Source organism: Pelodiscus sinensis, chromosome 4 (assembly GCF_049634645.1).
Source record: "Pelodiscus sinensis isolate JC-2024 chromosome 4, ASM4963464v1, whole genome shotgun sequence".
NCBI lineage: Eukaryota > Metazoa > Chordata > Testudines > Trionychidae > Pelodiscus > Pelodiscus sinensis.
In genome coordinates this window covers 117463012-117476286 of record NC_134714.1, presented here as the reverse complement: position 1 = coordinate 117476286, position 13275 = coordinate 117463012, and the positions used below count along the sequence as shown (strand labels likewise).

At 44.9% G+C, this 13275-nt stretch overlaps 1 protein-coding gene across 8 annotated transcripts in view; it reads left to right on the top strand.

The window, feature by feature from the left end:
• Nucleotides 1-13275, top strand: part of BRSK2 (BR serine/threonine kinase 2) — a 502819-nt gene that overhangs the window by 359116 nt on the left and 130428 nt on the right. For all 8 annotated transcript variants that reach the window (XM_075928205.1, XM_075928203.1, XM_075928209.1 and 5 more), the window contains one exon: nucleotides 6582-6722. In XM_075928205.1, the coding sequence (XP_075784320.1) occupies nucleotides 6582-6722 (141 nt within the window). The remainder of the gene's footprint in view (nucleotides 1-6581; nucleotides 6723-13275) is intronic.

Below are 13275 nucleotides of genomic sequence, written 5' to 3'. Positions count from 1 at the left end.
GCAGAAAGGGATATGGGGGTCATAGTGGACCACAAACCAAATGAGTCAACCATGTGACACTGTTGCAAAAAAAGTGAACATCATTCTAGGATATATTAGCAGGAGTGTTGTAAGCAAGATACACGAAGAGTGTGTCTAGACTACTGAGTTTTTCCAAAAAAAGTGGCCCTTTTTCGAAAAAAATTAATCTGCATCTAGACTTCCGTCATGTTCTTTTGAAGTTAAATTGAAAGAACGTGGTGGTTTTTTTAGAAATTGGTAAACCTACTTTCACCAAAAAGAACACCTTTTTTCAAAAACTCTTTTGAAAAAAAGGCATTCTTGAATGCAAACCGGGCTTTTTCGAAAGAGAGCGTCCAGATTGCCTGGGTGCTCTTTTTCAAAAAAGTGGATCGCTTTTTCGAAACCCCGGTGGCTGTCTAGACGATCTCTTGAAAGAGGCTTGTAGTATAGATGTACCCAAAGTAATTCTTCCACTCTTCTCTGCATTGATTAGGCCTCAGCTGGAGAGGAAAAATGTGGACAAATAGAGAAAGTCTGGAGAAGAGCAACAAAAACTATTAAAGTTCTAGAAAACATGACCTATGGAGGAAGATGGAAAAAATTGGGTTTGTTTAGTCTGGAAAAGAGAAGACTCTGAGGAAACATAATGAGTATTTTCAAGTACATAAAATGTTGTTACAAGTAGGAGGGAGAAAGAATGTTCTTATCTTCTGAGGCTAGAACAAGAAGCAATGGGCTTAAATTGAAACAAGGGAGGTTTAGGTTGGACATTAGGAAAACTTTCTGTCGGGGCTGTTAAGCACTGGAGCAAATTACCTATGGAGATTGAGGAATCTTCATCATTGGAGATATTTAAGAGTGCATTAGACAGGTCTAGAGACAGGCCCGTATGTGGGGGCGGTATGTATGCAAAGGGTGCAAAAGCACCCCACTCCCATTGTCCCTCAAATAAGCATGCTCCAGCCAGCCAGCGGAAGGCAGGAGCCACATGCTGCCTGAGCTCTGGCCAGGGGAAAGTTGGGGCTGATTTCCCCACTTAGTTGGGGTATCATGGGGGTGCATTCACACCCTTGTGGTCCACACTGAAAGATAACATTTAATCCTGCCATGAGTGCAGGGGAGTGGACTAGATGACCTCTCAAAATCCCTTGCTGTCCTTTGATTCTATCAAAGATTTTTTTAAAGTCTAACCTTAGTTCTTTTCCAAGCTGCACAGGCTTCTCACGTGATACCTAAAGGCTGTCTGAGGTTAGTAGCTTGTTAGCTTTGACTGGGGAGGTGATGCATCTAGGATACAGATGGAAAAGTGGCAAAGGGGATAGATAAAATTAATAAAACATGTTGGGGAGTATCACTTGGCTGCTGTACATGATCTCTTTGCTCCCCTCCGATGGATGAAATAATTTCTCCCATTAAGCATGCAGTTTCTTTTCCTTTAAACACCAGGGTCTTATCTCTTTTGCCTCTGAAGCTTTCCTTGAAATTTTTCATTTCATGTATTGGCTCTTAGCAGAGGCATACAGAAATTCTGGGCATGCATGGTGCTGGCATTCTGCAACCCTGGCCTCACCTATTAGTGAATCTGCCCCATATTTAAGAATTCACCCAGTAGGGGAAATGTTTAATCATGTTAATGGTGCGTGCACTCTGCCAATTGGAGTTGTGAATGCCTGACAGCTGCTGCTTATGTCCAAGTCCATGTGTTCCAAAAAAGAGAGACCAGTGCTGCAGTCACCATAGTCACAGGAGTGAAAGCTAGGGAACAGGGGTGATTGATGTTCAGGGCAGTATGGTCTAGTGAACATGAGCACAGGAAATCTTGAGTTCTAATCCCAGCTCCAACTCGCCATGTAACCTTGGGCAATTCACTCCCCTGTCTGTAAAATGAGGGTGATGACCCTTACCAAGTGTCTCTCGCAAGGAAAGTGAGAAGATTAGATGAGTTAACATTTGTACTGTGCTTTCAAGACAGGAGAGCTAAGTGTTCTGGCAGGGTCTTTCAGCCTCAGGGTGGCTCCCTGCTCGTGTATCGCGATTATCACAGTGTGTGGATCTACAGTGCGCTGCCTAGGGGCTGTCTCTTGCCTCTGTTTTCTCTGCGGTGACTTTTCAGAGAGTGATGCATGGTGTGTTTTTACAGCTAGGTTTCCACTGGGGAGAGCTTATCACTGACACCATCCGTTTTACCCTAGGCAGGGTTGAAAAACACCCTTTAAAGATGCTGCTTTCTATCTTTTGTATAATGTGAAACTCAGGCCATGTACTGAATGGAAGCAGTACAGAAGAAGCAAAATGATAACACGAGGTAATATCATAGGAAGAGGCAGAAGGGAGGGAGGGAATCACAGGAAAATTCCTCTTTCCTTGTTCATATTTTCAAGCTGCATATATTCTGTAGTTCACCTACTCCCTGAACCAGCGAACAGCCAGGCAAGGTTCCGGTCTCTTTCTATTGAAATCAGGGAGAGCTGTGGAGCAAGTTGATGGTTGGTCTTGTGGACTCCTTAGTGCCTCTATTTCTCAGTTCCCATCTGTAAAATGGGACAATACTGTTTCTTTGTCTTTCTACTCTAGTCTAGACTGTAAGCTTTTGAAGATAGGATATATATGTACAGCATGGGACCATCTGAGTGATAGTGCACGAATAAAAATAATTAACAGTGGTACAACTGTCCTGCAACACTCAGATTGTATTTATTTATTTATTTATTATAGTACCTCAGAGCCCTAGTTATGGATGAGGTGGGGAACCTGAGGCCTGGGGATTGAATCTGGCCCCCGGCTTGCCTGGATGTGGCCCCCAAGGCTGGGGGCTCCCCCCACACACACAGTGCATACCCAACACCAGCATCAACACCGGCATCGCCCAGACCCTACAGTCCCTAGCCCACTCCTGCACCCTGCCATCCTCCCAGACCTTTCAGCCCCAGCTACCCTCCTGCCTAGACTCTGCACTCCCACTTTGCTCCTGCACCTTACCTCTTACCCAGACCTCACAGCCCTACTTTGCTCCTGCATCCTGGTCCGGCTCAGACCCCTCACCCCCCACCCACTTCACAGAAGCCCTCTCCCACACATTGAATCCCTCGTTTTTGCTCCCCCCACCCTGAGCCTGGGGGCTCACAAAATCTACTGGTCCTGGCCCCTCTAGGTCCTGGTGTGCAGCCCCCGAATGATTTTTGGTAAGTCAGTGGCCCCCAACCCAAAAAAGATTCCTCACCCCTGTCCTATCTCCAGCATGATTCAAAATACCACAATGTACTTGTCCCACGGCACTTAAAACAAGAGCAAAACACTGGCTTGCACAGAGGAGATAGTTGAACTATGACCTTTCTTGCCAGTTGGGGTAATCATAAAAATAAACAGTTGCAATGCAAGGAATGGGGTTGGTTGGTGACTCTTCCTGGTACAGCAGCAAATTTGAAAATAAGAACTTCTGGCTGTAACCTTAACTGTGCTGCACTTGTAGAGTGGTTCTGGCAGTATTTATTTCTTACGTTTAACCATTTGGGAATGATGAAAGTTGGTTGGGGCACTACCAACTTAACAGCCGTTGAGGTGCAAACAGCTCTTTGTGTAGACTCCTATGTCCAGAAGGATACTATCAATTGACTTGGATTCTTATCTGCTTCGTTTTAACTATCCAGTCTTCAGATACTTACTGATTCCCTCTAGCTCCCTATCTCCCACCCCCCTCTTTTTTCCCCTCCCCCATCCCCTTCCCCTCTCCTATTTATTTTGGGTCCCCACAAGTTAAATTCATAACTCCGGTCATGTGAAGAAGTGGGCTGTGCCCGTGAAAGCTCATGGTCCCATCGACATGTTTCGTTAGTCTATAAAGTGCTACCCGACCATTTGTTGTTTTTTCTGTAAGGGTATGTGTACACTACCCCGCTAGTTCGAACTAGCGGGGTAATGTAGGCATACCGCACTTGCAAATGAAGCCCAGGATTTGAATTTCCCGGGCTTCATTTGCATAAGCGGGGAGCCGCCATTTTTAAATCCCTGCTCATTCAAACCCCATGCTGCGTGTAGCCACGCAGCACGAACTAGGTAGTTCGAACTAGGTTTCCTAGTTCGAACTACCGTTACTCCTCATTCCACGAGGAGTAACGGTAGTTCGAACTAGGAAGCCTAGTTTGAACTACCTAGTTCGTGCCGCGTGTAGCCACGCAGCACGGGGTTCGAACGAGCGGGGATTTAAAAATGGCGGCTCCCCGCTTATGCAAATGAAGCCCGGGAAACTCAAATCCCGGGCTTCATTTGCAATTGCGGTATGCCTACATTACCCCGCTAGTTCGAACTAGCGGGGTAGTGTAGACATACCCTAACAGACTAACTTGGCTACCCCTGCAGCATTTGGGAATGTGTTTGTCTCCCTCCTTCCTCCTATCAGGTGAAAGGATTTGTCAGATCAGAATACATTTGTCTCCTGCTTTTTTCTGGTTCCTGAACTCATTTCAGGCACAAATCTTTCTCAGATGTTTCCCCCATCTGTTTCCATTATTGTATCTTCTGCTTCTGGGTGGTAAACAAAAATAAATACCCTTGTAAATGCTCCTTGTCTTTCCATTTGTTTTAGTTTTCATACAGCATGTTGGGTGCACTTTGGCTGGGTGTTTTTAATAAGAGGAAGTTGATGAAAATAAATTGCTTTGCAGTCCCTGCTGTGGGTGACAGAAATGCTGGGTTTGTAATTTTCTGGAACTGAGCATTTGAAACATGTGTAGAGGGGGGGTCTGCAAGTTTGTACATAAAAACATCTTTATACCTCCCAGGAAAAAAAATCAATCCATCTGTTTTATGTCTGAAATCTCTAAGTCAGAATCTCTGTTGTATCCTGCTTCTTCTGAGCAGAGCAGAAAGGAAGAGCAGTCAAGGGAGCCAATTACACTTGATCCCAAAGCCAGTTTTGGGACTGCCACAGGGGAGACTAGAGCAGCCAGTTTCTGGTACTAGAAAGGGAATGATTTATATAATAGGCCCTCTTTTCCAGAATGCTTTCCTACCAAGGTTTGGGTAGCGTGGGACCACTGACCCTTAAAGGGTCAGTACATCCAGATTCATTCTCCAAGGGCACGTCTGCACCTTAGTGCTGTTTCAAAATGACTCGTGTTATTTCAAAATAATTTCAAAATAACAGGATTCTTATTCTGACTTCTGTAACCCTCATTTTATGAGGGGTACAGGAAATCGAAGGAATGGTGTTCTTTCCTTCGAGTTCCTGAAGCATAGACGGCACCAAAAGCCAAGTTACAGTACTTCAACTTAAGCTACGCAATTAAGGTAGCTGAAGTTGTGTATCTTAATTCGACTTTAGCTTGCAGTGTAGCTGTACCCCAAGAAACTATGCATAGGATGCAGATAGCTGGTATGCCACTACCTGTCCCTCACCCTGACATGCCCTTATACCAGAGGCTGCAGGAGGGGTGGAATAGGAACCACGCACATTGACTGTACACCCACTCAAGTCTTCCCCAAGCCAGGGGAATCCCCAGTTATGTAGCTGTAGGCCATCTTTTCTCCCTTTGCAGCATGTAGCAGTGCAAAAGCAATAGAGCAGGATAGAGAGCCTGGTCCTAGAGCAATAACATCTCTACTATAACAACAGTGGTGATATCTATGGGTATGTCTAGACTACATGCCTCTGTCGCCAGAGGCATGTAAATTAGACATACTGACATAGTCAATGAAGTGGGAATTTAAATATCCCCCGCTTCATTAGAATAAAAATGGCCACCGCATTGTGCCGGTTCAGCTATTTGTCAGCATGAACCCGCAGTCAAGACGGGGATCAGTCAGCAATGAAAGCCTTTGCCGATCGATCCCTTATGTCCCTTGAAGTCAATGGTGCTAATCATAGAATACTAGAACTGGAAGAGATCTTGAGAGGTCATCAAGTCTAGTGCCTTGCCTTCACAGCAGGACCAAACAAGTGAAACAGTCCTATTCAGCATGAGTAAGGGTTGCAGAAATGAGCCCTTACCTGGGCTCTTGTGCTATACATATGTAGTTAACTTTCTCATAAATCAGACCATTTATTTTCAGCAGCTGTCCAAATTCCCTCGTGTTTGTTGACATTGGGTGGTACTGAGGTGCCGAGAACTGAGCACAGTTGTGTAAGTGTAGTTCCTCCAAAGCCATTTCAAAAAGGAACTATCACCATCCACTTTGGTTAATGACCTGATGTCTCTGCATATGCAGCCTCACTCTACATTAGTTTTTGCATCTGCCATATTATGCTGGAAGCTCATATATAATTTGCTGCCCACTTTCTCTCTTGGTATTTTGGGGAATTATTGCTTTTCAGATATCATCCCTCCACAGAGGATGCTGAAAACTGAATTTGCTCCATTGTTTTGAATCACTGAAATGCCTGGAGTCCATCCAGTGCTTGACTCCACTCCTGTTAAAAATGTTCACGGCTGCTAATTTTCCAATTCTCTTGTTTCACAGTATTTCACAAAAGTGTAATTCCTTGTGAGAGAGCATGAGTGAGAGCCATGTGAGCGTGCGCTAACAGAGACTTTTATTTATTTATTTATTTATTTACTTGCTTACTTACTTATTTATTTTAGGTATTTGGTGCTAGAACATGTGTCAGGTGGGGAACTCTTCGACTATCTTGTAAAAAAGGGAAGATTAACGCCAAAAGAAGCCAGGAAGTTCTTCCGACAAATCATCTCCGCTTTAGACTTCTGCCATAGTCATTCAATATGGTGAGTACCGCGAGTTTATAATGAGTGGTGGCTATGGCATGAAAACTCATTACAAAGCAGTCATTGGGGCTGGGGCTCCTTGTATTTTTATTTGCTATTAATTAGTTATGGTTATAAAGCTGTTGGGGTGCAACAGTGCTACCTAAATGCTGCTGCTTCGACTTCTTGGCTGTTTCTGTGAGTGCACATCAGTCACACCCATCATTGTTCATGCAGATTGCCCGTGATTTTCTTTTGGGTCTGTTTATGATGCATGTAGACAATCTCATTTCTGATTTCCACTGGAAAGCAAGCCTGCTGTTCCATGGTGAGCATGAGGGGAGGGGGCAGCTGCTGTCACGTTCGTTTATAGTGAGTGCTTTAACCAAGAAAATCAAATTCCTGTGGGACCAGTACTTCATTTCCATGAGTCTTGGGGGCACTTGCCAATAACTGAGAATAATATGTGCCTTATCAAGACTAGTCCCTGAAGAAGCTCAGGACAATTATCAATACAACAAAGTCATTTTATGGCCTCCTTTAGTTATAGGGAAACCTGCCGGCAATTGGCAGCCCTGGCTGGGCCCCTTCTGGGCATTTGAGTCACTGTTGCCTTTAATTTCCTTTCCAGTAGGGAGTCATTTTCTTTATCAGTCTGTTATTGTTACATATTAACTCAGCTGAATGATTTAACCATTGAGTGTGGTGAGGGTTTAACCTGTAACTTTCAGATGGCATTTTCAATTGAACCAGTTTCCACTTCAGCTTTAACAAGTTCAGGTAATTTAAATTATACTGAAATTGAGTTGTTGCAAGCCAATCAAATCGTGGTGTTTCTCTACAGTTACTGACCTGTAACTGCACGCTTATTTCTCTATAATGCAATTCCATGCACTCTGATTGGCTAAGGTGCTGTGATTTACATAATGACTGCACAGTTGTTTCTGAATAACTATGTATAGCGTGCATGTTCCTCTCCTCTGATAGGCTGAGGGCCATTGTTAGACAATGAGAGCTCAGGGATTTGCACAAAGACTGTACAGTTATTTCTCAATAATCGTGTAATGATTATCCACATTCCTCTGGTTTGACTAACTACAATCCTCAGAATGGCCCGCAGATATGCCCATAGCGAAATGGCCACTGAAAGTGACTCATCTGATCCCCTCATTGTCTAAATAAGTGAACATTTCTAAGGGAATGTATTACTAATGAATCGGAAAAGGGCTATAAGCCTTTCTCAAAGGTCAAAAGGAGTTGTAGGGCAATATTAGGAATGGTGGTAAAGTGGGGAGCAGTTCAGAGGTTGAGCTGACCATATTGCAGAGTTCTAAGAATAGTACACAGTCAGCATGGACAGGTTTGTGATTGTCAATAGAGCTGGGGGGAGCCAACCGTGAGCAATAGTAACATGAGGGTCCAATTGAAACGCCACTGTAATTAATGGCCTGTTCCCTCTTCCCCTACTGACTTCAATGAACATTAGCTCAGATCCCGAAAGTTTTCTCTGTTGGCAGATAATTCTTGACAAATAATTTGTTCTGTGAATTCCATTTCTTTTTTTCTTTGTAAATCATTTGTGGGAGAATCATGATTTTCGCAATACATTCCTGAGAATAATTCATTGTAGATTGTACAGGAGCTGTTTGCTGGCTAGTGTGACCACAATTAGTTTTGATTGGACACATAGGTTGTCTCTGTTCCTGGTCAGCAGAGCATAACTCTTAGAAGCCCTGATTCAGGAAACCAGTTAAGTTTGTGCCTAAACACTTTCCTGTATTAGGGATGTTTTCCTTAGTCATCTGCCCAGAATCAAGTTTCAAGTGTCAACAGTCTCATTTACAAATTCAGAATTCATACTCTGCAAATACTCTCCATTATTCTCTTATAATTGACAGTCTGCACAAATATTGCTGCTGGTAAATTCATTCACTCCAATATTCGCAGGAAGCACACACAAAAAAGGTGCCAACACAGCTCATAGTAATTCATTTAATAATTCAGATTAATATTTACAGACAGATGTTTGTGGCATTTGCCTGACTCATGTGGGACTGTACATGCATCTCCTGGCAATTAGATACTGCTGTGACAAGTGTGGTACAAGTAGATAGATGGACAGATGCCTTCTGGTGTCTCTGCTGTTAATAAACATGGCTGAGGAGGTTGCTGAGGCTGTAGAAAGAGTAAGTAATTCAGGAGAATGGAGGGTTTCTGGCGAATTTTCAAGACTTGATGACTGCTTCTTTTAATGATCCTCAAATTAAACACATTTGAGTGTTGAGGCATTATTCTTCTTGTGAAGAACTGAGTCTGTTTGTCTGGTCTCCTCCTCAACCCCTACTCTACTTCTGTCAGTGCTCCTCTTCCATGGTCACTATAAGAACCGTGGGACTCCTTAGATGGGAGAGTCTGAACAGTCACCACTAAAGGTTTTTAAAAAATCAGGATTCTAAATATATAACTATTTAATGTGATTTCCTAAGCAACGAAGCCTGACCTTGCCCTGTCGCGGGGCAGCAAGATGATAAATCATCTCATCAGTCGGGTTATCCAGTTATGACCGCGCTGAGTAATGAAGGCTTCTCCTTTGGCTAATGACTGGATGTGAGTGCCTCTAGCACGCTAGCAGAATAGATTGATAGCTCTGTGCCCCTCCACCCAATATCATGCCTTGTCTTCTTCCACCACCCCCAGGAGGGAGCAACCGAGCACAGAGAAATTCCTAAGGTTTACAGTGTCTTCAGCATCCTGGTAAGTTCTTTCAGCGCTTTGAATTTATTGACGGCTCGGGATTGCTGGATGAGAGAATCTGAAAGGGTTTCCCCACAGTGGCCATTGATCAAGGGGCTCTGCTTCAACCATAGTTTAGAAATTGCCTTTGTGTGAGGAAGGTTTTTCAAGTCAGCAGCCCCAGCAAGGCACGAAATGGATTTGCAATGTGCTTGTGTTTGTTGGAATGTTACTGTAAATCACAATGAGCTTTCTGTTCCAATTTTTTTTTCAAACAGGGAGTGTCACAGGAGCTTGGAGCTTCTCCCAGTCAGTCACAGTCACTGTACAGGATGTCGTAGTAAGGTTGACAGCAACCCCAGTTATAGATTCTCTCAAGAGTGCAGGCAATGGCATAGGACCACTGGTGTGTGGGCGCTCACAGCTACTTTTGTCTCAGGACAGGAGTCAGGGAAATGTCCTAGCATCAGTGACCACATTTTTCAAAGGTGACGTAGGATGTTGGCTGCCCACCTTGATACACTTTAAAGGGAGCTTGTGTTCAGCAAGTGCTGAGACATCACTCTCTGAAAACCAGGGTCCTGTAAGGAGCCTCAAAGTAGGACCTCCAAAATCTGTAGTGAACATCTTGGCCACTGGCTTTGTGGGACCTGAGAGCTACTCCAGTCCAGTCCCAGGAGGAAATGAGCTAGGAGCTCTGCTGTGGGGAAGCTTTCCCGGGAGGAGTACCCTTCTATTCAGGAAAAAAAAAAGCAAAGACTGCAGAGAGAACAGAATCTGAAAGGAAATAGGAGAGAACAGCTAAAAGATTCCTGATTGGCTGTATGTGACATCACCAACCAATGTTGTGATTGGTTTTAGTTGTGTTGTGTGTGTGTTATATATGTTGAAGTGGTTTGGGGTTTTTTGTTTTTGTGTTTGTTTGTTTGTTGTTTTGTGTTTTTTTTATTTGGAGTTTTTTGTTTTTGTTTTTGTTTTTGTTTTGTTTTGTTTTTGGTCAGACTCCTATTTGGTATCTGTATCTTGCGAACTGACAAATAAAAATATGATTACGGAAAAGGGCCCATGGCAAACCTTATTAAGCTTCAGAGATAACTGATAATGCCAATTACTGCGCAGCACAGTGGTGACATTGAGAGGAAATTCCCTCTGGTAGCAAGCAGCAGGATTATTATTTCATTTTATTTTTATTTTGATTTTGGCTTGGCTTTTTTTCAAGGTTTGAGGGTCGGTATGAATATTGATAAATGACAATTACTAGAGCCTCGTCTTTCACTGCCTGAGGCTGTCTGCTGCTGTATACAGAGGGGACTCATGCCAAAGTGTGTGAGCATGTGTGTGACATAGGAGAGCTATGGCAATGAATAGGAGCTTTGTTTTGTATCCTTCCCACTAATGGGGTGGGGAAAGGGTCATTATACAAGCAGTACTTGGGGAGTCACAGCAGTGGCACTTGTGACAGCACTGTGAGCTAGAACTGTTGTAGAATATTGCAGTGTACGTTTGTTAAAGGGGAGGGAAGGCTTAGCGAGAAATCAGGGGTGTCCTTAAGAAGCAGAGGTGACTGTGGCCTCATTTACAAACTGATCCATACCCCGTGTGACGTACTTATACTGCTCTAACTCCTGGGCCAGAGAGCGTCATGTTGACAGGAGAGCTTCTCCCATCAGTGTAGCTGCTGCCTCTTGGTGAGGTGGAGTAACCACACTGACGGGAGAAGCACCTAGTTGCATCTTCACTAAAGCTCGGCAGAAGAGGTAGAAAGTAGGGATGTCGACTACAAGCATTCCCCTCCTCCTCCCCCTCCCCCTTGCTGCCATTATGTCAGAGTCAGGAGGCAGTGCCCATAGGGAGTCAGCTTTAAGCTGGCCCCCCACAAGCACTAGATCCCGTGGAGTTGCCTGCCTGCACACCTCCGCGTTGCTGCCTCTAATAGAGAGGAAGCCATGTGGAGGGTAAGGGGAGCAGGCAGGAGCCAATCCGTGTGGGGAGCCAGCTTTTAAGCCAGCTCTCCACACATGCTGACTCCACGGACCACTTGTCTCCCTTTGCTGCCTCCTATAGGGGGCAGGCAGGAGCCAATGGTTGGCAGGACTTGGCTTAAAAGCCAGCAAACCCTGAGTACCAGCTCCACGGAGCTGCTTACCTTCCTCCGCCCCGCCCCCTCCCCCACGCAGCTGCTTCTATAAGAGGCAAGAGCATGTGGAGGGAAAGGGAAGGCTGCTGTAGATCAGCCTCTCTCCGCAACTAGCCTGGCCCACCACGGATGGAGGCTGCTCTGCACCCCACAGAGTAGCCTCCGTCCAAAGTGAGCCTGGGACTGCTGTGAACAGAGGCTGCTCCTCAGCAACAGCCCCTGTCCATGGGGAGCTCGGACCCCCCACAGACAGGGCTGCTGCCACCCCGTGTTGCCGCCTCCATATCAGAGGCAGCAGCAGGGTGTAGCAGAGTGCGAGCTAGTCTGAGTGGGGAGCTGGTTTTTAAATGGGCTTCCCTTGCATACCAGTGCGTGCCTGCCACCCTGCACTGCTGCCTGTGATACAGACGCAACAGCATGGGTTAGCAGGGGATACCCCGGGGGTGGGGCCGGGAGTGCACTTTCTGCCAGCATCTCCCTCAGGGACTATCGAATAGTCATGTAACTGCTAATTTTTTGGTGCAGTTGCACAACTATTCAATTACACACTACCTAACATCCCTAGTAGCAAGTGGGCAGAGTCATAGCCCTGCCCCACTTCTTCACTAACCCATGGAGTAGGACTGGCACACAGCCTGGACCAGTTTCATGGCTGGCACAAAATGTACGCAGTCCATGCACAGGGAGACTGTGCTTGCTAACATTGCCAGGAGCGCTCTCTGGTGTCACTCCACGCTGCCCCTCATGCTGGGGGAGTGACAAATGCCACAAAGAAAGCCCTAAGAGTTGGGGTTAGGATTAGCCCTCTTTTCAGTTTCACGTTGTGACTGCCTCACCAAAAGGGGTGCTGAAAGAATTGCCGAGCCCTTGGGCAAGGTGGGTGGGGCACCTCTGTGCTCCTGGAAGAGGTGGAGCCTCAGGTGGAAGAGGCGGGGCTTAGAGAACAAGTACAGATATGTTCCCCTGGCCACCGGGACTCACGGGCTAGATTATGAATATTCTCCAGCCCGTAGATAGCCCCTGGGCCGTGATTTTGAGACCCCTGTTCTATTTTATAGTGATGTGACAGCTAAGTCATTGTCAACGTTGCATCAGAGAATTGTGTTTAATAGGTGAAAGAATGGGGATATCTGCTATGTGATTTACTTCAGAGAAAGACACCTACAAAAGAGACTGTAGGGAAGCTTTTAATTTTCTGTCTACTTTGTGACTTACAGAGGAGTCATAGAATCATAGGGCTGGAAGAGACCTCAGGAGGTCATTGAGTCCAGCTCTCTGCCCAAAGCAGGACTCACATATTTAAATATATTTAAATGTATTCAAATGTATTTAAATATATTTTGGAAATAAAAACAGATGGACTTTTAAATAGAGTCCCTAATGCCTCACTCTTTTCCAGAACCCCTTTGCAAACAGTGTCCATGGAGATTATACACTAGACTTTGGGTGTGGATAGTTGTACTTTACACAAATACCAAACAGATATTTTTTCCATGTTGGAATGTCTTAGAAAAAATAGTTTTATTTCATAACTGATTTGAGCTGTGCCAGTTTGAAAGTGTAGTGGGAATGAAATAGCAGGGCCGCATTGTTTACTCAGCAGCAATCTTTGTCCATGGCAGCTGATTCACTAAGTGCTGCGTTAACATTATGATGACGTAATTTACTGTCCAGCAACCTATGCATGTTCATGCCAGCAAATCT